At 54.6% G+C, this 22,228-nt stretch overlaps 8 protein-coding genes across 8 annotated transcripts in view; 4 read left to right on the plus strand and 4 right to left on the minus strand.

Moving 5' to 3' along the window:
* Positions 1-589: 589 nt before the first annotated feature.
* GUITHDRAFT_109994 (hypothetical protein) lies at positions 590-3,198 on the plus strand (the record flags this gene model as incomplete). The annotated part of the gene is made up of 14 exons (XM_005831130.1): positions 590-798; positions 860-992; positions 1,207-1,279; positions 1,323-1,354; positions 1,466-1,507; positions 1,551-1,760; positions 1,808-1,875; positions 1,917-2,169; positions 2,312-2,446; positions 2,487-2,524; positions 2,578-2,737; positions 2,905-2,943; positions 2,988-3,050; positions 3,100-3,198. The coding sequence occupies 14 exons, from the start codon at positions 590-592 to the stop codon at positions 3,196-3,198; spliced, it is 1,554 nt and encodes a 517-aa protein (XP_005831187.1).
* A 740-nt stretch (positions 3,199-3,938) lies between these two features.
* On the minus strand, positions 3,939-4,651 carry GUITHDRAFT_109995 (hypothetical protein; the record flags this gene model as incomplete). Its single annotated transcript, XM_005831131.1, has 3 exons — positions 3,939-4,086; positions 4,187-4,242; positions 4,643-4,651. 3 exons carry the CDS (start codon positions 4,649-4,651, stop codon positions 3,939-3,941), a joined length of 213 nt encoding a protein of 70 aa, XP_005831188.1.
* A 575-nt stretch (positions 4,652-5,226) lies between these two features.
* GUITHDRAFT_109996 (hypothetical protein) lies at positions 5,227-7,102 on the minus strand (the record flags this gene model as incomplete). The annotated part of the gene is made up of 5 exons (XM_005831132.1): positions 5,227-5,442; positions 5,728-5,910; positions 5,977-6,784; positions 6,839-6,925; positions 7,026-7,102. 5 exons carry the CDS (start codon positions 7,100-7,102, stop codon positions 5,227-5,229), a joined length of 1,371 nt encoding a protein of 456 aa, XP_005831189.1.
* A 1,327-nt stretch (positions 7,103-8,429) lies between these two features.
* GUITHDRAFT_140035 (hypothetical protein) lies at positions 8,430-9,369 on the plus strand (the record flags this gene model as incomplete). Its single annotated transcript, XM_005831133.1, has 5 exons — positions 8,430-8,935; positions 8,989-9,040; positions 9,094-9,175; positions 9,221-9,300; positions 9,355-9,369. The coding sequence occupies 5 exons, from the start codon at positions 8,430-8,432 to the stop codon at positions 9,367-9,369; spliced, it is 735 nt and encodes a 244-aa protein (XP_005831190.1).
* A 53-nt stretch (positions 9,370-9,422) lies between these two features.
* Positions 9,423-12,847, minus strand: GUITHDRAFT_109998 (hypothetical protein; the record flags this gene model as incomplete). The annotated part of the gene is made up of 17 exons (XM_005831134.1): positions 9,423-9,836; positions 9,895-10,084; positions 10,125-10,715; positions 10,765-10,842; positions 10,893-11,074; positions 11,122-11,248; positions 11,376-11,461; positions 11,509-11,557; positions 11,607-11,802; positions 11,849-11,916; positions 11,959-12,030; positions 12,079-12,126; positions 12,180-12,231; positions 12,282-12,317; positions 12,371-12,434; positions 12,496-12,618; positions 12,668-12,847. 17 exons carry the CDS (start codon positions 12,845-12,847, stop codon positions 9,423-9,425), a joined length of 2,556 nt encoding a protein of 851 aa, XP_005831191.1.
* A 304-nt stretch (positions 12,848-13,151) lies between these two features.
* Positions 13,152-13,493, plus strand: GUITHDRAFT_47450 (hypothetical protein; the record flags this gene model as incomplete). The annotated part of the gene is made up of 2 exons (XM_005831135.1): positions 13,152-13,308; positions 13,360-13,493. Coding segments are annotated over 2 exons (291 nt in total), but the record flags the coding sequence as incomplete, so codon positions are not given.
* GUITHDRAFT_87561 (bola-like protein) lies at positions 13,493-14,055 on the plus strand. Its single transcript, XM_005831136.1, has 2 exons — positions 13,493-13,662; positions 13,853-14,055. Exons 1-2 carry the CDS (start codon positions 13,515-13,517, stop codon positions 13,969-13,971), a joined length of 267 nt encoding a protein of 88 aa, XP_005831193.1. The 5' UTR covers positions 13,493-13,514; the 3' UTR covers positions 13,972-14,055.
* A 6,508-nt stretch (positions 14,056-20,563) lies between these two features.
* Positions 20,564-22,228, minus strand: part of GUITHDRAFT_110000 (hypothetical protein) — a gene marked incomplete at both ends in the record, with an annotated part of 2,748 nt that continues 1,083 nt past the window's right edge. The window contains 10 exons of the mRNA XM_005831137.1: positions 20,564-20,605; positions 20,801-20,857; positions 20,903-20,956; positions 21,007-21,075; positions 21,292-21,334; positions 21,376-21,426; positions 21,676-21,758; positions 21,809-21,864; positions 21,911-21,980; positions 22,024-22,072. Of these exons, the coding sequence (XP_005831194.1) occupies positions 20,564-20,605; positions 20,801-20,857; positions 20,903-20,956; positions 21,007-21,075; positions 21,292-21,334; positions 21,376-21,426; positions 21,676-21,758; positions 21,809-21,864; positions 21,911-21,980; positions 22,024-22,072 (574 nt within the window). The remainder of the gene's footprint in view (positions 20,606-20,800; positions 20,858-20,902; positions 20,957-21,006; positions 21,076-21,291; positions 21,335-21,375; positions 21,427-21,675; positions 21,759-21,808; positions 21,865-21,910; positions 21,981-22,023; positions 22,073-22,228) is intronic.

Below are 22,228 nucleotides of genomic sequence, written 5' to 3' on the forward strand. Positions count from 1 at the left end.
TCCTCCCTTCCTGCCCTCCCTTTCTGTCCTCTCCTCACCTCTGCCTCGCCTCTCTCCCTTCCCAACTTGCTCTCCCCTCCCCTCCCCTCCTCTCTTCTCCCTCCCCCTCCTCTCCTCTCCCCTGCCCTAGTATGCCTTGTTGGTCGTCAGCCTTGTAATAATTCCGCCCCCTCACAATTCGCCCCGACTCCCTTCCCTCGTCCTTCCTGTTCTTGCCGCCTGGACCGCCATGTCGGGCAACAGTCATAGAGCTCTCGCCCTTGTTGTCTTCATGGCATTTCTATCAAGACAAGCAGGAGCAGGAGCAGGAGCAGCAGCAGCAGCAGCAGCAGGAGCAGGAGCAGCAGCAGCAGCAGCAGCAGGAGCAGGAGCAGCAGCAGGAGGAACGGGCTTGGCTTCGCACTATCCAAGACTGAGGGGAGGAAGAGGAGCATGCGAGGAGGAAGGAGAGGGAGGGAGCTGGTGGGAGGAGCAGGCAAGACGAGCCTTGAGGGGGATCGACGAGCTCGAGGGAGCGGGAGCAGAGGATTTCTCTCAGCATGCGCAAGTCCTGCAGCAGGTGCGGCAGGTGCTTCACCTCAATCGCAGCATGACGGTCGGAGACGCCGTAAGGAGGAGTGGGAAAGACGGCTTCTCCATCAGCTACTGCACCATCATCCCGCACGGCGCGAGCGAGGAACGAAGTGACGCGGTGCACATGCTGGTGGAGGGAATCAAGGTTCGACTGGAGACGGGGAGGAGCAAGCTCGTGGACGCCATGGGGGCCCATCTCGTCGCGCTCCTGATGCCATACCAAGAGTGTCTAGAGATGTTCGCCTGATCGTGCCATGCTGACAGTTGTCCTCACTCTGCATGCCAGCGGCGCTGCCTCCTCCTCCGCCATCGAGCTGCTCCTGAGAGCAGCTGAGAGCGACAAGGAAGCTCTTGATATGCTCCTGGCTGGCATGGAGAATAACTTCCGCTCAGGGAGAGCTTCTTGCGTGTTAACACAGGTCCTTCCATCCTCCTGCCTCCTCCTGCCTCCTCCTGCCTCCTCCACCCCCTTCCACCTCCTCCTCCTCTCGGTCTCCTGCATATTCTCTGTCATCGCTCGCCTCCTGCTGTTGTTGGCTCACCAGTGCTGCAGCTGCGAGTCTTGGTCGGGCATCTCGTGAAGCTGCAGGAAGGCCGAGAGTCTCGTTCGGGGCTGTTGTGACCTTGTCACAGGAGAGAGGCGGCGACGAGGAGGTCCAACGAGCCCTCGACTTTGTGCTCAACGGGTTTCTATCGCACTGGAGAGGTACTTGTTCTTGCTGCTTGCTTGCGAAGCTGAGATGAAGTAGAAGCAGAATATAATTCAGACAAAGAGCACGAAGTATCCTCCTCTCCCTTCTCCTTCTCCTTCTCCTTTTTCCCTTCTTCTCCCCTCCTTCCCCTCCTGCCCCTCCTCTCCTCCTGCTCCTCCCCATTGAGACTGGTCTGGCAGCTGCTGGCACTCGCCAAGTTCGCGTGGAGTCTCTTCGAGACGGTCGCTTGCCATGTCGAGCTGTCGGTGGCTGACGCTGAGGCAGGGGAACATGACAAGAGCAGCTGCCCAGCTCTCGGTCAGCATGTTGGCGTCAGAGTTGCCGACGCTGCAGCTGGGGGATAGTTTGAGGTCAAGGTGCAAGCCCAAGGTGATTCAAGTCGTCTTTGACCGTCAGGACCCACAACAAGTGGGAGAGCAGCAGGGAGTGTTGAGCAAGGGGAAGAAGGAGGAGGAGGCGGCGATGAGCGCCAAGGTGAGCATGTCTGCAGGATTCCTGCTGCTTTACTCGTTCTTCGCCAGATCTTTTGTAGGATCTTGCTGCACAGCTCCCTTCCCCTGCAAGAGTTGTATGATTGCGAGCAACAGAGGTAGGACCATCCTCACCATTCTGCTCCTCACCCGCGAGCAGGGAGCTGGAGGAGCTGAAAACAGTGCGAGCCGTGTTCATCTACATGGCTGCCTGCCGGCCCGATGGTTGGCTCCTCCCTGCCGCTCCTGGCAGACCTTCTAAGGCGAACATGCACAATTTCTCCACCTGGCTCCCAGCTGTGTATAAGGTGGTGGCAAGAGACGATGAACTGGTCAAGGGCGACTACAAGTCTTCAAGAGCGTTCGATGTTCTCAGAAACTTCAAGGAGGATGTTGACAACATGTTGAAAAGCGTAGATGGGGAGGTTGGTGATCAATGATGATAATGTGATTGTGGTGCTGTGACAATGACGGTGACGATGACGATGGTGATGATGATGATGATGGTGATGATGATGGTGGTGGTGATGATGATGATGATGATGACGCAATCAGGTGAGATTGAAGGGAATCGATCTTTTGCAAGCGCTGCTGTCGTGGATCCCCCAAGACGATCTCAACGACGAGGACGCGGAGGCTGTGCTCCCCACTTTCGTCAACTTCCTGCTTGCAGTGTACCAGCTGGACGAGGTGAGGGGAGCAGGTGAGGTCGTGAGTGACGTCAGAGCAGAGATATATCAGCGTGGACGCCATCAACACATTCAGACGGTCTGATCCACACTCTAGCACACCTGTGCAGGTTGAGACTGATAGACGAGTAGGTTCTTCGCCGTCCATGGGGAGAGGGGAAAGTTTGCGCTAGTCAGAGTCCTGTTTGGGGAAGAGATGCTGAGTGAAAGGGAGCCGACGGCAGTGCTGAACCTGCGAGGAGAAGCGATCTACATGCTGAAGAAGGAGATTCAATGGGCTCTCGAACATGGGGTGCGTCCCCGTCTCACTCCTTCCTCCTCGTCCTCCGCTCTTTCGTCTTTCCTTTTCTTCTCTCCTTCTCTTCTTTCCTTCTCTTCTTTCCTTCTCTTCTTTCCTTCTCTTCTTTCCTTCTCTTCTTTCCTTCTCTTCTTTCCTTTTCTTCTCTCAACATGTCACAGGAGAAAGAAGATGTCGCTGTAAGGGAGCTTCTTGACTTCGTACGTCCGCGATGCAGGTGACGGGCATGTGAGACGCGTGATAGGTTTGCACCTTGCTGGATCAATCTCTCAAAGGAAGCCGCAATGACATCTCTGAGATCCCGCTGGTCTTTCTCTTCCACTCATGTCAACATGCGCCCTGACGGCTCGCGAAAGGTGAACGGGCCGAGTGAAGAGATCATGGCGAGCCTCAACATGTTGTTCTACCTGCTCGGCCTCGGTCAGCCGTCGAGCTCAATCATCTCCCAACGCTGATGCCATGTAGAGGAACGTCTTCGTCCTCCTCGTCTGCTTTTCCTCCGCTGGAAATCTGAGGTGTTTCTTCTACCTTCTGCTCCCCTCTCACCTGGACCTCAAGATCCTCGAGCCTCTTGCCCGCCACATCACCACCCACATGGATCGAGTCGACCGCCAGGTTTCTGCTTCCTGTCTTGTCCTCTGGGACGTCGACCTACTCCTCCTCCTCCTCCTCCTCCTCCTCCTCCTCCTCCTCCTCCTCCTCCTCCTCCCTCCTTCTCCTTGTTATACTCTGCCTCTGATCGCTACACCAGATTTGCTTCCGCGAGGAGGAGCTGCATGAAGCTCTCAAGGCTCCGAGCAGGCAGGGACGTCAAGATGAGATCACGGAGCTGGATCTTGCCCGTAAGGTGGATGAAATATTCCTTCCCCTGCCTTCTCTTGCATCACTGAGTTGCCCTCTCGTGCTTGCTGCTACACTTGCAGGAGCAGTTCCTCGAGGGGTTCCGAATGTCATTCAGGTTCTTGCAGCTCTCCCTCCTCCTCCTTCCTCCCCAGCTCCCTCCCCTCCCTACCTCTCTTCCTCATTCCTCACTCCCTCCCTCAAGTCATGGATGATAACCTTGGGAATGCCAGGACTTGTCACATCGCGCGGTGGCAGCTGGACCGGATGTTCAACGTCATGGCCTTCAGGTTATCGTAAAGAAAAAAGAAAACTTCACTCGAAACATTCAAATGCACGACTATCGTCCTGCTGCTTAAGGGTTGTTGCGGGTGCCGGACCAGGTGTCAGCAGCGGTGGGGTTGGCGGGGGCAGCGTTGCATCCGACATCGCCGCCGACACAGCTGTAGGCCTCGATCAAAGCCTTGGTGTACTGGGGCATCTCGATGGGTCCACTCCAGTTCCTACCATCGCGTCAGAGCATGCTCCATTCAGGGAGGCGCGGGTTGCGGGATAGGAAGTGAGTATAGAGCACGACATGATGTGTGATGGGATAGGCCTTACTTGGAGACGGTGGGAGTGATGTCGTTGTAGACAGGCTTTGAACTCTTTGCCAAGATCTGTCAAGAAAGATTAGAAGTCGTGTCTTGACGCAAAACAATCTAATAAATTTCAAGATGTCGTACAAAATTGAAATGCAAGAAAGATGGCAAATAATTGACGACTGTGAGTCTATTCATCCACTTCCTAAACTCGGGATCATATGAATAGTTGTGGAAGCAAGCTAACACGTCCTATCCTTGCCTTCTCTCAGCCCTGTCCTGTTTGTAATTGATTCTTCTTACTTCATTCTACTGTCCCTCAATTCCTTCCCCTTCTGTCTTCCTTCCTCTCTTTTTCAAATCATCTCTCCGTCTCTCTTCCCTCCCTTCCTCTCCCATAGCGCTTGCAAAGCCTCCCATCGTCCCTCCCTTCCTCTCCCATAGCGCTTGCAAAGCCTCCCATCGTGCATCAGCTTACCGCGAACATGGTACTGCTGCCCGGAAATAGATCCTCCTTATAAAAAGAGGCACGACCTGAAAATCATTATGAATTTATTATAATTATGCTAAAAATGCCATATATTATATATAATTATATTATTATTTATATCGTTCGGAATGTTTGTCGATTATAGCTCAGACAGATTTCGTACCCCGGGAATTTCCAGAAGTACCACCCACCCCTAGTCACAGATTGTACCCTTGTACCGAGATCTATTTTAAGACTTGCCAGGCCGGGCCGGTGATCATTTTTGACTAATCAGTCACTCAGTCACGGTCCGCGGTGACCAGTAGTACTACGGCCCGGGCCCTGTGAGAGACTACTGAGAGGCTCAGAGAAGCTGTGGCACGGCCCAGCTCAGCGATCCGATACGGTGACCGCCGCCCGGCCGAGCGGCCCGGCCTCTCCGGCCAGCGGCGCGAGTCCCTGGGACTCCCTCCGGCGACTCGATCGGAGTCAGCCAGGCTCACTGTCACCGAGTCGGATCCGGCGCCGCCGAAGTTTACGCAACGCCGGAGGCTTTTGAACTCAGCCTGTGTTACGACTACCGTACGGTACGATTAGCCGCGGCCCCGCTGGGTTCGGAGTGCCGGGACTAGCTGAGTTAGGCCCATGATGCCCCGCCGGCCGTCGTGTTGCCGCAATGATGTTTTCTCTTGCAGTATCCTCTCCGCGAGCTCAAGGAACGGCTGGTACATCCTCTCAAGATCCTCCGCTAGTGCGTACAGCCGCTGCATGCCTTCCCTCGACTTCTGCATCCCCAAAATCGTCTCGTCCTGCCGCCAGTTGTCACACGCTAAGCCCTCCCTCCCTCCCGGCTCCCTCCCGGCTCCCTCCCGGCTCCCGAGTCCCTCCCGGCTCCCGAGTCCCTCCCGGCTCCCTCCCTCCATGAAGCTCGGAAGTTCCCTTTCCCAGGCTTTGTCCTCCTGTCCTTCCTCCCCTCCCTACATGAAGCCCCCCCTCCCTCTCAACACCTTCCATCATCAAACTCTCCCTCGGCCCTCCATGACGCCGAGTTTCCCTTCCATCCCTCCCCTCCCTCCCATCCCTCCCCTTCTTACCGCGTACAGGTCGGACACGAAGTCGTTGGTCCATGTCTCGTAGTCCCGTCCGGCGTTCAAGAACCTCTGGATACTCAAAGTCGACCTGTCTGACGGCACCTGAGCTGATTTGTACTCCTCCCTGTCAACCTGCAGTGCCCCGCAGGAAGCAGGGGATGTTAGATCGGTACTCTCACTTGACCCCTGTATCCAAACAAGCACCACCCCTGGCTTCAGCTCTCTACTCTCTCTCCCCTCCCCTCGACTCACCGGGACAAGGAAAGTTCTTATCGCTCTTGGTCGCCCGTAGCTATCGAACTCCTGCTGCTGTATCAACCTCGCGACCACACACTCTGTTCCCGTCTCGTCTCTGAAGTTTCGAAGCCTCATCAACAAGGCCATCGGCTGCCCCGGTCTGGCTGCGAAGGACCAGGTGCCGAACATCACGTAACAGAAGTAGGTGAACTCAGTTGAGAGCAAGGACAGCTCTCTGTTTGCTATCCTCGCCAGCAGCTCCTCCTCATGCAGTCCTACAAGCCTCGACGTGGCATCGGATACAAACACGTGCGCTCGCTGCCCCGTCGACGGATGCAGATGCTGCTTCACCACCCCGAAGCTCTGCTGGTCGTAGAAGGCTCGGTCTAGCTCCAGGTCTGGCTTCGTCTCCGTCTCGCCACCTTCCATCAGCAGTTGGTCTTGCCATCCCCGACTTCTCTCCATCTTGTCTGCCACGATGATCTCTACCGCATGCAGCGCTCGTCGCGTCACCTGCTGCAGGTAGGGAGGAAGACAGAGGAAGGTGTTCATCAGCTCCTGCGAGCTGAAGCCGAACTCCCAGTGCCTTGCAAGCACGCGATCCGGCCATCCCATTGAGTTCATCTGCTCCCGCAAAGCTGACGGCTTGTCGAACGACATGCTTCGGATCCAGAAGTCCAGCGGTCTCTCCACCCACAGCTCTCCCGTCTGCCTCCTCTCATGCACTAGCACAAGGTCTAAATGCTCCTCATCCTTCCTCCCGTCGTCTATGACGATCAACTCCATAGCCTCGTACACGCACTCCTCCTCTCTCGATCGAGCCCTGCAGCGTGAGCAGGGTCGACCCTCGTCGCACCTGACCTTGGATCTTCTGCACGCATCACAAGCGACCAAGCTCCTCGAGGATGAGGGCTTGGCTCCTCTTAGTCTGACACAAAGCCCTTGCACGTTGTGCTTGACGCATCTGCATCCGCCATCAAATGACAAGTTGAGAAAAGAGCCGCTTCACTCCAAACACAACACGATGAAAAAATTGGCACGTTCTCTCTCTTACTGGTCCTTACCTAGAGCATGGCTGGAAGTTGTCACACTTTACTTTCGCATCCATGCATGGTGTGCAAGCAAACTTGATCTTGGTCATGCTCGCGCTGATATTCCTGTAGATGAGTCAGCCAACGGTTGAACATTTTTTTCTATCGTGAGGGCTATCTGTCTCATCATTCTATCCGTACACGCCTGGCTCTGATATCCGAGTTCTCCGTCTCAAACCATTCCCTCACTGCCGCTTCTCATGATTTCAAGCGGCATGTTTTCGCCGCGAATGTGACAAGCCTGCGCAGGATCGCCAACCGTCGCGAGTTTGCCTCGGTACGTATTGGATTGAGGGGGGGACTATCAAATACGTATCGGGGCAAACTCGCGACGGTTGGCGGGTGGGTCGCAGTATGAGAGTCCCCCGCAGTGCTGACCTGTAGTGCTCGTTACTGAGATCGGACTCCCCGCCGGTGCGGCCGGGCCGCCGGCCCCCCCGCCGGGGGGGGCGGGGTCATAATATTCCGGGTGACAGCCGGCAGTGTCGGCCCGGGCGACGGTCGGGATGGCCCGGCCCACAGTCACGGTGACCGACGGTGGCCCGGCCGGGGGCCGCCGGCCGCCCTGACGGATGTTAAGTGTACAGTAAGCCTCTCGCCGTTACGGTACTAACAGTGAACGTTTGTCCTATCTCCCGGGCCACTGAGGCCCTAATCGGATCCGGGCTGATTCGGCACACTGCCAGCCTGTGACAAGTCAATGACTGTGGCTGTGTCGCTCCCGCAGTCCGACCGTACGGCCGGGTCACTCGCGGCCACTGGCTGAGCGCTATCCGATCCGCCGGGTGCCCCGGCCGCGTGCGGCCCCCCCGGGCCCCGCGCCGGCCACTGCCAGGCGGCAACACAACTTGGCAAGTTGCTTGGGCCGACCCCGGCGGTGTGTGTCACTGGCCTGTCGGTGAGTGCCCGGCCAGACTGAGAGGCCCGGTTAGTGGTGCTATTTGGGGAAGACGAGCGACCATGCAGCTTATCGCTCCGCAAGCCTCATCGATGGCCTCGTCACATAGAAGCCGGAGGTCAGTAGTACCTCCTCCCGATCTCTCTAACCTCCATTGCTGTACCCTGCGTCATGTTCTTTGCTTCTTCAATCGCCTGTTTGCCTGCCTTCACTGCTTATCTTCTTCACCCCTCTTCTTCATTCCTGTTTGTTTCCCTTGTTTTGTTCACTTTCTTTGCTGCGGCAACAAGTCACCGCCAGCCTCATTTCTCCAGCTCCCTCGGGCCTAAGATCCTTCAACTATCTCCGTGCAGCATTCCATGTGTTCCTACTTGTGCTCTCAGCGCGTCCCTTCCTCATCTTTTCCACAAGCTTGTCTTCTCCTCCCTTTCTCATCCGCATGGAAACTAAGTCCAAGATGAAGCAGGCCGCGACTCGCCATGGCAGCATCAGCCGGGTTGATTGTGTTGGGGATGGTGGCAGTGTCTCTGCTCGACGGCTCTCACGTCCGTCACACCGAGCTTGGCTTGGCAGGCGTTGCGAACCCTGTGAAGTTCAAGATCCTAGCGAAAGACCTGCAGAAGGCTCAGTCCAAGTTGCAGAAGTTCCTCAACGGGCTCGACGTTCAGAAGGCAGGGTCCATCCGCGGATCAGTTGCGACCGACGAGATGGAGGCGAGCGCAATCATCAACGGCAACGGGGGGGACATGGAGAAGAATATGGCGAAGCCTTTCAGCGAGGTGGACGGGGCGCACTCGGATCCTTCGGGAGTCGCGTCAGCCATCATCAAGCAAGTAGACAAGGATGACATCGACGTGACGGGCAAGGCAGGAGCGATGAACTATAAGAAGATCTTGAAGGAGGCCTCCAAGGACGACCCCCTCGGAGCCGCATGGCTCAGGGGGTCTCTACCCAACTACGATGCGGAGGCTAGCTTCATCACCAAGTACTGCTACCTCACTGCCACATCCCTGCACGCGGTTGACTTCTTGCTTGCAGAGATGTGTCAGGAAACTTCGAAAAAGAGCTTGAGAATGATCCCGTCATCAAGGTGCCGCTCGCACGCGACTGCTGGCATTCGGCCGGTGACTGGAGTTGTGGCAGGTTGCTGGAGGCAAGACATCAGCGAGGGTGGTAGCAGACGCGATAGTAGACGAGGCGACCAAGGACAAGAACGACGTTGACTGTGAGACTTTCTGTATGGTCTAGTTTCCATCTCACTCGTCTACAGGCACAGGAGTTGTCGACGGCTCCGGCATCCATGGTATCGGCCATGGATCTCCTCCATGTACCACCATGTCCGAAGTTGTGGTGCGTCTGCTGCGAATTGTGAATCAGTTGAAGTTTTGACGTTCGTGCTTGCAGAAAAGCGAGGATTGAGAAACTTGAAATGTATAGGCAGAGATGCTTGTGTTGACTGGAAGATTGTTTATTCACAAATGAAATGTTTTCATTACACGCTGTGCAGAATCAATGGCATTTAGGAGCTCCAGACGAAGAGAGTTGGATCGTCGAATGTTGTATTCTAACTTCATGCTCGTTTCCAGCTGCGAATCTAATGTCAGCTCATCTCGCTTCTTCTGTTTGCGAGTATAGACCTGAGACATGACAGAGTTTGTCGAGCTTCGTTGAGAGTGATGCGAATCTGGGGAGCGGCTGTTTCTGTCAAGCTCTCCCGCCACGTCGGATTTGGACGTGGAGAGACTGGAGGAGGAGGGCTCTTGCAACAAGACAGTCTGTGTGCTCTCATTGCATAGCTCTGGTTTCACCACCAGGCGTCCTGCTTGCGGTTCGACCTGAATTTCTCCCGCCTGCACGAGCTGCAACTTTTCTTTTAGTCTTCGTATCTGCACAAGGAACCGCATCACATCTTTCGCTACTTACAGGAGCCAATGGTAGACTCACCAGCTCGTCCTTCTCGTCGTTTGCCTGCCTCATCCTCGCGTGCTTCGCCTCGTAGATTTCGCTCAGTCGGTTCATGTCGTGCATCAGCAAGATTCGATTCTCCTTCTCCATTCTGAGCACGTTGCGAAGCTGATCCGGAGACAAGCTCTCGAACGTGTCCTCCAGCTCCTCTGACCGCCGTCTCACAGTCCTGCAGTCAGGTCAAACTCGCCATTAACCATCTCAGACACCTGCTGGGCAGCTCGTGCCTGTCCTGGCTGTCCATCAGGTCCACCCTTTGCATGCAGTCAGCAGGGGCCCAGCTGCTCATTGGGTTTGAGTCGTGAGGTCTAAGAGGGCGGTAGGGCCTCAGGTCCGAGAGCTTGATCGCCATGGCCTCCAGAGCTGCCGCGATCGACGAGCAGACTTCATGCAGCTCACCCACGAGCCCGGCGACATCGTCCTGGCTAGGTCTCAAGGGCTCTTGCGGTGTGCTCCTGACCAGGACAGAGAAGTGTTTCATGCCAATTTTCTCATCCTGTCGTTGGATCGATGAGAAGTTTACATTCTCTTCCAATATCTGTCTCAGCATCTCATCGACCATCTTGTCCTCGTGTAAATCCTCGTTGACATTGAGAGAGATGATACTGCGGAGCCGATGATACTTGTCGTCACCTGAACCAGAGAGGATCTGAATTTGAATCCAATTTGTTTGTAAGTTCGAGATAATCTCATTGTGCAATGATTCTCTCTTTGCTTGAATGTAACTCAGAGACAATTCCGATGGAAGATGTACAGAATATTCAAAAATGTGCGTTGAGATGTTGTTTATCTGACATGTGCTGTGAGAACAGTCAGAAGGTTGCAAGAGCGTGTCAGTATGTGTTAGACCTGATTGTCAGGCTTATGTCGACTTTCTCCACAATCTTTCCGCTCTCAGCTTGAAGTTTCATCTGAACGTCGGTAGTGCTGGGGGACCATGGTTGTCATTGACGGGTCAAGGGCAGGAACTAGTCGACCTTGATGGCTTCATCTTCAACAAGGTTTGACCCACCGCCCTCTGATCTCCGCCGGTTGCAACTGCCCTCACACAAACCAGCAGGTTGACATGCTGGTCGATGACAATCTCTTCCCAGAGCTTCTCTGTGACCTGCAAGTGCGACCTGTCCTCGTCTTCTGTCATCTTGAGATGAAGTATTCTCTACAAGCGCAACCATCACTTGTACTCTCTTACTCCACTCCAAGCACCTGAAAGACTTGTCTTGATTGACTTTGCTCTGGGTGTCCTTCTTCATTCGTTGATCTCGGCGTCATGGCAGAATTCAGATAAAGCTGCGGCGACGATGGGAGACTGTCCTCGAATTGTTGCATTCGCCTGGTGAATCAGCAGAGCGTTAGAAGGAGGAGGAGAGGAGGAAGAGGAGGAAGAGGAGGAAAAGGAGGAAGAGGTGGTGGTGTTGGTGGTAGTGGTGGTAGAGGAGGAGGAATAGGAAGAGGCTTACGTGTACTTTCCAGATGTCTCACAGTAGTTACAAACAAAGTCTTGAACTTCTTCGAAGTCGCTCAGTCTGGTGTCAGCAGCAAGAACCTGGTCGTTTGTCATGGGATCTCAAGCAAGGGGAAGTTTCTCCTCACCCAGACTTTGAATTGAAAGTGAGAGTGACTAGACCCTGTCACGTTTCTCCTGCCGAGCAATCATTTCCTTCTCCGCTCGAGAGCTGAAGTTGAGCTACCTTCTTGCTGCCATTTGAATGCATGCAAAGAGATCATTGGCAGGAGACGTCGGAGCTACGTTTGAACCAGCAGGCCTGCTCGTCAGATCAGCTCGCTGGAAGCTGCAAGAGACATCAAGGAACATCGAGGTGTATTGAGGCAAGTCATCATGGATGCTTGTATCTACAGTGATGTGGATCTCAGTGCCAGCAACGCCTGCTTGAGCGTCAAACTCCTCTGGACCTCCGACCCCGTCGCTCACCTCTGAGCTGTTTCAACGTCTCTTGGTGCCCAGTCACCTCGTGGTCATCGACTGCCGTCAGCCTGTGCCTGTGACATGTGAGGCGAGGAAGAGTCGACCTGCCGCCTCACCCGACTAGCGACTCTCCTTGCTGCATGCAAGCTTCTGCAGGACTGCCAGGAGCGACGTCGACGATGACAAGGCTGGGAAGAAGAGCATCAGACAGGGCGATGGCAGCAAACCATCAGAACCTCTCGCCTGCTCTGCTGAGAACAAGACCGACATCTCCTTCGAAAGATCTGAGCAGCATGAATTTCAGACCACAGGGCTTGCTACAAGTTCCTGCCCCCACCTGCAGCCGCTCATCCATTTCCTCTTCAAGCTGATTTTCTTGACGTTCTCATCTAAGGTCCCACATGTCAGTCAAGCATCGTGAGTCGTCTAATCCTTCAACCTGATGATTGTTGTTCATGATCGAACTTCATTTCCTCTGCGATCTCACTTTCAGTCCAAGCATGCTATCCACACCCTTTCCTCGCTGACCGGCCTTGATCGTTGCATGCAGAGAAGTGTCCTCAACTTGGAGCAGCAGCTCTACCGAGGTTCCCTTGGCAAACGTCATACCATCGCTCGATCGTCTTAGCGAGCAAGAAAACATCATATTCAACCTCAGGGCCTCGGATCGCTGCCGCCAGTTCTTGCCCGGACATCGTCCTTGTCGCCTTCCCGTCCACTTCTACTAGCAGGTCTCCCACACAGAGTCCAGCCTCCTGTGCTGAGCTGTTCTGCTCCTGGTGCGCGAGCATGTCAGCAACAGAGAGGGAGGGCATGGAGTCATACCACGTCGATAATCACCACCTGCCCTCCTGACACCTTGCACTTCAATCCTACTCCGCTCGATCCGGCGGCATGAGCTCCGTCAGTGTCGGTGGGGGAGAAGGCGCTGGGAGAGGAGGAGGAAGCCATTCTCTCCATCTGACCAGAGCCGACATGGCGTAGAAGCCGCACCCGCCGCTGCATGTTCTAGGAATGGTGATACCTCAGAGGGCCTAAAGAGCAGGACAGAACAATCTATTTAGCTGTGTGAATAGAGGAACCCATCGCTGCCTTTTCAATTTTTGTCCAGGCAAGCATGGCAGGTAGGACGCTACGATCGTCATGGCAGGTGCTTCATGGTGTGGTGGCCATGAGCGGGATGCTTGTGATGGTGAACTCTTCAGCTTTGAGAGCAAGTCCTCCTTCTCGTTCTCTCCTGCCCCTTTCTCCTTCCCCGAGTCAAAGGATTCTCTCCGACCCTGTCGGCATGAGGCTACGTGGAGGATCGTCGCAAGCGGAAGTGGACGAGATGCTGCAAACTTTGATCAACAAGTCACCCATCATGCTCTTCATGAAGGGTTCGCCGTCTCAGCCCCAGTGTGGCTTCAGCAAGCAGATGGTTTCCCTCCTGCAGCGGCATAACATTGAGTTCGACCATTTCGACAGTAAGTTTGATGGCGCGCAAAGTGTGCTGTGATGTTGAACGAGCGTTGCAGTTCTTCAGGACGACCTTGTGCGACAAGAGTTGAAGCGATTCAGCAAGTGGGCTACATATCCTCAGCTGTACGTCAACGGAGAACTTGTCGGTGGTCTAGACATCTGCAAGGAGCTAGTCGAGGCCGGCGAGCTCGAGAAATACTGCAAGGTAGCGATGGAGAAGAAGCAAATCACCCCAGGCTTGATAGAGAACAAGCTGACACAAGCACTGGACGCGACGCTGGTCAAGGCCGAGGATCTCTCTGATGGTTGCGGAATGAAGTTTTCAATCCTGATCGTTTCACCCCGATTCGACGGAATGCGTGAGTATAGTTTGTTGCTGCGGAATGTTTGTTGCTCCAAACAACGAAACGCTCTTATGCTGTTCGATGTATACTTGATGCCTTGCATGTTGTTGTTTCCGTTCTCTTTAACATTCTCTCCTCTTCGGGTGGAATGAGCGAATTGACATGTCATTTCGCCCTCTTGCTCGTTCTGACCCCATGCATGCAGCTCTCGTCGAGAGGCATCGAGCTGTACACGCAGCTCTAGAGAAGGAGACGCCAGACATTCATGCTCTCACCCTCAAGTGCTTGACGCCGCAACAGCACCAGGCAGCAACCGCATCTTGAAGGGCCCGGACCGGGTCAGGCACGACAGCAGTCAGGGTAGTTGATGTCACTAGCATCTGATACATAAAGAACAAGCTGAACGTCTAGCCGAAACGCTCAGAGCCGACCCGAGTCCAGCCTAGCCTTCAGAACTGTGACCTGGCGGGCCCGGAGGCTCGGTCATGGTGACGGTGCCTTACTAGGGCCTCAGTGAGGCCCGGGACTTGCCTCAGGGGGAAGTTAGTCCAAGCAGCGGTTTAGCTCAGTGAGGGTTTAGTCGCACGTGAGATGCGAGTAGGGGAAAGGGAAGAAGAATGATGACGAGAGGAGGGAGGGGATAAGCGGGGAGGAAGGAGAGGGAGAGGGAGAGGAAGACGATGTCGGATGGGAAAACAGTACAGATGTTGAGCTGACATGTCTTGTTTTCTCGTCAAGGATGCCCAAGAAGAAGGAGTCAAAAGCAGAAAGGATTCTGAGACAGGTATGCCCGCTGCCGTCCTCTTTGAATGTCTAAGAATGTCAGGCAAGGGAAGGATTGTTCGACCTCCAGCATGTTCCAGAGACTCAGCAAGATACTGAAGACGTAAAACCTCACAGGTTCAGTGTTGACTGCTCTGATTGAATGATGCTAATCTGATTTTAAGATCTGTTTTGAACGACGAGGTCAAGTCCAAGGTGAGGCGAGAGCGAAACTCTCAAGGCGCTCACAAGCACGTCAGCGTGACGAGCATGTGTCGTCGACACGAGCACCGAAACGCGCGAGGGGCCAGGAGGAGGTAGAAGATCGCGATATCAAGTCTCCTCCAGCGAAAAAAAGGAAAGAGAGCAAAGCAGAGAGGTTTATCCGTCAGGTCTGGCACATCTCGCAGGCGATATACTTGACTGACCTCGTGCAGATGCGGGAAGAGGCTTCGGGGACTGACGGACATGGCCATGGCGAGGAGCAGCGGGAGAGCATCGAAGGCGATAAGACGGCAAGGAGCAAGACACGCCGAGTGAACAAGAGGAGCAGCTCAGATGCTGCAGACATGGACGCGGGGATGCAGGAGGAGGAAGAAGACGCGAGAAAGGATGAGGAAGACGATGCGTGGAAGGTGGGGGACGGGCTCATGAAGTTGGCGACTTCCAACAAGGCGGAGAAAAGGCCGCTAACAGGTAGCTTTTCTCGACCCTTTCCGCACCCTCTCCTCCTCTTTCTCCTCTGCAATCTCTCTTCCTTCCATCTTCAGTTTTACCTTTCCTTAATCTTGACTCCTCCATATCACTTCTGTCCTGTCCTGTCCTGTCCTGTCCTGTCCTGTCCTGTCCTGTCTGCCATCATTCGGTTCCCTCAGCGTCGTCGGCACTCAATGTCACCCGGGCTGTCTTTGGTTGACTCTTCTTATCAGGGTCAAGGAAGTCGGCTCTGATGAAAGAAGTTGTCCCCGTGTGGATGAAGACACCGTAAGCTAGCCGAGCAGCACGAGAGTGACTGATGAATTTGCATCAGACAAGACATCCACGAGTTCGAGGGAACTAAGATTCCTATCAAACACATCGGCCTTCACCCTCTTCTTCAAGTTAGCATCCTCCCACTGCTCTTCTGCTCCTCCCCCTCTCCCTTCCTCTTATTCTGTCCTTCTCTTGGTATCTTCACCGCCCTCTCTCCCTTCCTCGCCTCTTCTACTCTGACGCTCTTCTATCTCAGGACAGACTTCTTGGCATGGGCATCGACAGCTTGTTCCCCGTGCAGGTACAGAGTCGAGACTTCACGTCCTTGGAGTCATGGCGAGACAGGCGGCGGTCGTGACGCACCTCCTTTGCTGCATCCCCGGGGAGAAGGAGGGAGAGATAGCGTGGAAGTCAATGAGAGATGTTTGTGTTAGCGCTCCGACGGGCAGGTCGACCTCCTCCTGCTCCTCCTGCTCCTGCTCCTGCTCCTGCTCCTGCTCCTGCTCCTGCTCCTGCTCCTGCTCCTGCTCCTGCTCCTGCTCCTGCTCCTGCTCCTGCTCCTGCTCCTGCTCCTGCTCCTCCTTCTCCTTCTCTATCGTGTTGTCACTGGCTTCTTTCCTTCCTCTTTCTCCTCCTCTTGTTGTGACTGACGGTGTTGTTGTTGGCAGCGGCAAGACTCTTGCTTACTGCATTCCTCTCGTGCAAACGTTGCTGAAGAAAGTGAAATCACAGTCTGTCATGTTGCCAATCTGATGCTCTCCTCCTCCAGGTCGTCACCCGCCTCCGCGCCATCATCGTGCTGCCGACTCGTGACCTAGCAGCTCAGGTTCAGCATCATCTCCTCTTCTTCCTACCACTGTTGCTGCTGCGCTCCTGCTCCTGCTCCTGCTCCTGCTCCTGCTCAGTCCTTTGTCTACTACACAACATCATCTACCTTCTTCATCGTCATCTTCTCCGTCGTTCCTCCTCCTCCACATCCTTCCCTCTGATCTTCCTACTCTCCCTTGCCTTCGGCCTGCACCTCCCCTCCCCTTCTGACGCCTGTCAAGGTTTTCTCTGTGCTCGAGACGCTCTGCAACGACACCAAGATTGCGATTGGTGAGGAGATTTGCAGATGAGAGACGCCCAAATCTCTCAAACTTCGTCTCCTCGTCCTCCTACCGCTCATTTCTGCGTCAAGTCTGATCCGACCTGTTGGACCTCAGGCATGGCGGCGGGGCAGACGTCATACAACGAGGAGAAGAAAGCGCTAGGATTCGATCGCTCTGAGCACTCGGTAGAGGAGGAGGAGGAGGCAGCAACCGGCTCCTGCAGGGTTGACATCCTCGTAGCTACTCCCGGTATCTTCACCTCCTTCTCCTGGGTCCTCTCACCTCCTGCAGGCCGACTGATGGAGCATGTGCTGCATACCACCGGATTTTCTCTTGGCAAGTGAATGAATGGACGGATGGATGGGGAGAGAGGGGGGGCAGGGAGGAGGCAGGAAAGAGAAGGGAGGATGGGAGGGAGGGGGGGGTGGAGGAAAGGTGAGTGAGTGAGTGAGTGAGTGAGTGAGTGAGTGAGTGAGTGAGTGAGTGAGTGAGTGAGTGAGTGAGTGAGTGAGTGAGTGAGGGAGTGAGTGAGGGAGTGAGTGAGGGAGTGAGTGAGGGAGGGAGGATCTTATTTGCTCTCAGCATCATTGGAGTATGTTGTGATCGATGAGGCGGACCGTCTCCTCAGTCAGGTGTGCTTCCTTCCTCTCCTCACCTCCTTCCTCACCGTCTGCAGTCCTACCACAATTGGCTCACAACCATCTTGTCGCGGTGAGACCTGAGAGGAGGAGGACGAGAGGAGGCAGAGGAGGCAGAGGAGGCAGAGGAGGCAGAGGAGGCAGAGGAGGCAGAGGAGGAGGCAGAGGAGGCAGAGGAGGCAGAGGAGGCAGAGGAGGAGGAGGAGGTCTTGACATATCAGCAGCAACAACCTAGTTGATAGCAGGGATGATATGGACGACCGAATGATTGTCGGGGTAACAAACCCTTTCTCTTTGACTGCCTCTCCCCCTGCTTCCCCTCGCCTGCTACCCCCCCCCTCCCCCCCTCCTACTCCTTCCCTTCCGCCCTCCTCCTTCGCTCCCCTCCCTCCTCACCGATTCATCACAGGCTGCTCCACACTGTCATCCCATCCGCAAGCTTCTGTTCTCTGCTACGGTATGACGTCATCGTCCTTCTTCCTGCTCACCTGCCCGCAGCTCACTAGAAACCCCTCCAAGTTGGCCCCGCTGGAGCTTCACAATCCCTTGTTCTTCACAGGCATGCCTGTTCCACTCGTTCAGTCCCTTGTTGCTTTCTCCTTCTCTCCTCTTGACCTTCCCCTATCCTCCCTCCTCCCTCTTTCTCCTTCCTCCCTCCCCCCTCCTCCCCCTACCTCGCGCCGTCCTTCCTCCTTCCTCCTTGCTCCTTCCTCTTTTTTTTCTTCAATCGTGCCTTCCATTGCATCTCTTACGTCACATGTTCACTTCGCTCCATTGCTCTACAAGGCTGACATGGCTTGTCAGGACGAGACACTCGCTACCAGACGCCCAAGGAGCTCGAGGAGTTTATGGTGAGACCTGAAGCTCTCCGAGGAGCCTCTGACGTCTCTTAAGATCCCCTGCGGGCTGGGCCAGAAGCCGCTCATCCTTCTTCACCTGCTCTCCAAACACAGTCACCTCCCTCCTGCCTCCTCCTCCTCCCTGAAGCTGCCGCAGACTTTGCTCCCTCCATCTGCTTCACCAACTCCATCGACGCTTGTCATCGTCTGTACAGGTTGAGAGGCCGCAAGTCGAGGCGGGCGATGATGACGATGATGATGATGATGCTGGGCAGGTTGCTGGAGCTGTACGGCTGCCCTTGCAAGATGGCAAAGTTTTCGTCTCAGCTGCCGCAGGTGCGAAACTTGGAGAGGAGGGAAGAGGAGTGAGAGGGAGAGGTCAGAAACAACGATCAGCGATCATCAAGAAGATGATGAGTGGGGACGTCAAGCTGCTGGTGCTCATTGCTTCTCCTCTCACTTCCTCTCTCCCTCTTCCCTCTTCCCTGTCCTCTTTTCTCCTCTCTTCCTTCTTCTCCTCCCGCCTCTCCCTCTTCTTTCCTGCCCGCCGTTTCTCCAGCCTCCTCTCCCTCCCTCCCCCCTCCCGTTGCAGTTGGTGACTTTGCTCGTCAGATCTGCTCCGACGCCATGTCCAGAGGAATGGACCTTCCCAATGTCGATGTAGTTATCAGCTATGATGCTCCGGTAACTCTCCTAATGCTCCTCGTCCTCTTGCTCGTCTTAGTCTTGCTTCTTCCTTCCTTGTCTTTGTCCTCGCTCTCGTCTCCTCGTCTCCTCTCTCTCTCCTGCTGTCTTCGACCTCACTCTCTTCCTCGCTTCTCGTTCCTTTCTCCACGTGTTTTCTCTTTTCCTTCTCGCTCGTTGCTCTCAGTCGTCACCTCTGACTTTCCTCCAGGTCTACATCAAGACTTACATCCATCGCGCGGGCAGGACGGCGAGGGCAGGAAGAGTCGGACGCTGTTACACCCTCTTGCTCAGCCATGAAGTTCAGTCCTTCAAAGCTCTCCTCCGGTCAGCCTCTTGCTGCTGCTGCTGCTGCTGCTGCTGCTGCTGCTGCTGCTGCTGCTGCTGCTGCTGCTGCTGCTGCTGCTGCTGCTGCTGCTGCTGCTGCTGCTGCTGCTGCTGCTGCTGCTGCTGCTGCTGCTGCTGCTGCTGCTGCTGCTGCTGCTGCTGCTGCTGCTGTTGGTGTTGGTGATCTTGCCACCTTGTATTGCTCCTCCTTGCCACCTTGTATTGCTCCACCCCACCTGTTTTCCAGCAGCTCGTCTCCTGACTTCCGCTCACCAACAACCTACTTGCTCCCCTTCTCTTCATCGCCTTCCCCTGACATGAAAGGCTCAGCCTTGCAGACAACAACTACGTGCGAACCCTCCACTATCATGAAGAAGATCTACAAGCCTATCAAGATCGTTACAAAGAATGTTTGCGAGCTCTCAAGGAACGACTCCTGATCCCTCCGGCTCCTCCTCGTGCCTCTAGCTCTAGCTCGGGCTCTGGCTCTGCTTCTGTTGTCTCAGTCTCTCCTCTCTTGTCTCTCCTGTGCTTCAATGCTCCTGCCGTCCTCTCTTTGCTCTTGTTCTCGTTCTCTTCCTCATCCTCCTTCAGGTGGTCTTGGATGCCGAACGATGGGAGCAGCAGGACGTGCTCGCTTCTATTCCTGCGCTTCCCCAGGCTGGCGCGGAGGAAGAGATGGAGAAGGAGGAGGAGAAAGAAGGGGAGGGAGCTCGGGAAAAGCTGGAGAAGATCAGAGAGACGCTCATGGCAAGATGGAAGCAGAGGATGCAAGAAGCCTTCTCGTGAAGGGAACGTGCAGGGAGGAAGGAGAAGAAGAGCTGGAGAGAAGGAGCAATAGCGATGGAGGAGGGGAAGGAGGGAGAAGGAGGGAAGGAGAGTGTATCTTAGCGAAAGAACATTAACATTAAAAGACAATCAAACTTGTCAGGTCTTCTCAGTGAACAGAGCTTGTGCTTGCTTTTGTCATGGTTGATTGTGATTTCATAGGCTGATGATCTTTCAACACTGGAGAGAAGAAGGAGGAGGAGGAGAAGGAAGGCCAAGCTATAGAGGAGTAGGAGTAGGAGTAGGAGGAGGAGGAGGAGGAGGAGGAGGAGAAGCAGCAAGAATGTTACAGTCGAGCTATTCTAGCTGGAAGAGTCGTTTGATGAGCATCTTGGTCTGCTTGTCTACAAATCTTTTGATCCGTCAGAGACAAGGAGGAATCAGGAGATCCATTAGGAGAGTGAGAAGGAAAGAGCTGAGAAGGAGGAGGAGGAGGAGGAGGAGGAGAGAGAGGAGGAGGAGGAGGAGGAGGAGGAGGAGGAGGACAAGGAGGAGGAGGAGTAAAGGTAGGAGGAGTGGAAACAGGCGGAAGTCGAGAGAGGGGGGGAAGGGAACCGAGGAATCTTGTACTTTCCCTCCAGAATTATCTGGAAGAGATGGTGTCTGTATATCGCAAGTAAGGAGAGCAAGTGGACAGCCAAAGCGAAGAGCCCGGGGGGAGATGGAGAAAGTTAGAGGAAGGCAAAGAAGAGGAGGGGAGAGGAGGGAGGAGGGAGGAGTAGGGAGGCGTCACAGGAGGGAATGCTCATGCCTGTTCTCCTCAACGAAAGGAGGGTCACCCGTGGCGAACTGGAAGAGGCAACATCCTATCCCCCACCTGCCAGGCATGAGGACACAGCAGGAGAGCTGAGGAGAGACCAGTCGACGGCGAACCCATAGAGCTCTCCTCGTACCATCTGCTCCCTCCTGTCAGCTCCTGACAACCACTGTCTCTCCCTGGTCCCCCTCCTCCTCCCCGCCCCCTTTTCCCTCCTCTTTCTTCTTCTTTCCTCCTTCCTCCTCCCTCAGTCACCTCCGGCGCTTGATACTGCGGACTTCCAACCATTGAGCCGCATCGTCTTCCGAACGTCTGAGAGCAGCGTGAGAATCTGAGCTTGCGCTCTTGCAGGGAGACCTTCTTAGCGCAGGAGAAGGACGTCAGTTTCAGATGCCCGAGGTGATCCAGCACCTGACGCCTCCTGTCATCTTTCTCTTCATCGTCAGTGATCAGCACACGACCAGGTTTGCCGGGTTCACGTCTCGATGAATGACCCCGCAGGAGTGAATGTAGTCAACCGCCAAGATCGTCTGAAAGAATCTTTACATCCGCCTCCTTCTTTTTCTCTTCCTCCTCCTCCAGCTCCTCCTCCCCGCCCCCCCCCACCTCTTGCTCCTATAGGAACGTATCGGACCTGCGCTATGTAGAATCTTGAGAGGTGAAAGGAGAAATGCCTCTGCTGTTGCAGCAACGATGTGATCTGATCTGATCTCGTCAAAATTCACAGGACTGAAAATTTCCATCACATGATCCCCATAGAGCGGCTCCATGACTTGCAGTAGGAGATTTCTGCTGACATGTCACAGGCCTCTTTTACAGCACCTTCTCACTTTGTGTCGATCACTCCGATGAATTCAACGACGTTGGGATGCCTGAGGTCTCTGCAAACGTTTAGATGTAACCATTACTCACATGTTATTGACAGAGATTGACAGGTGTGTTAGCAAATACGTTAGTCATGTCATGTGGAGTAGTGATCATAAAGCATGGTCAATTGCTCGAGATTGAATTTCTCTCTCTCTCTCTCTCTCTCTCTCTCTCTCTCTCTCTCTCTCTCTCTCTCTCTCTCTCTCTCTCTCCCTGCCTGCCTGCCTGCCTGCCTGCCTGCCTCCAACGCTGTTATTTCTTACTTGAGCAACATCAGTTGTCTTGTAATCTTGTCCGCCATGTGCATCTCTTCAAGCTCACTCTTCTTCATGATATCAATCGCAACCTTGGAGGTGAAGAACATCACGACATTCCAAGACATCCTGATCATCCTACATGAATGCCCGTGTCGTTGTGACGGCAGTGTCTTGTCTCTGCAAACTGCCTCTTTCCTGACGCAAAGTAATCAATCAACCGATGTCAAGACATAAAACTGACCGAAGAGTCCAAGAAACGTGAAGTGTTTCATGACCGTCGCGCTTTTGACCTTCTCGAGGTACTTTCTCAGCTACACTCGAGTTAGGAGCAACTTTGAGGAAATGATGTTTCACTCGTTCGTAATCGTGTTGAGTCGATTCTTGTGACTTGCTCGTGATTGAGCTGAGTAAACAACGAGTCAATAAGAGAAGCAAAGGAGCAGGGGATTACTGTGAAGAATCAGATGGAGGAGGAGGAGGAGGAGGAGGAGGAGGAGGAGGAGGAGGAGGAGGAGGAGGAGGAGGAGGAGGAGGAGGAGGAGGAGGAGGAGGAGGAGGA

This window comes from Guillardia theta (assembly GCF_000315625.1).
Source record: "Guillardia theta CCMP2712 unplaced genomic scaffold GUITHscaffold_42, whole genome shotgun sequence".
NCBI classification, from domain to species: Eukaryota; class Cryptophyceae; order Pyrenomonadales; family Geminigeraceae; genus Guillardia; species Guillardia theta.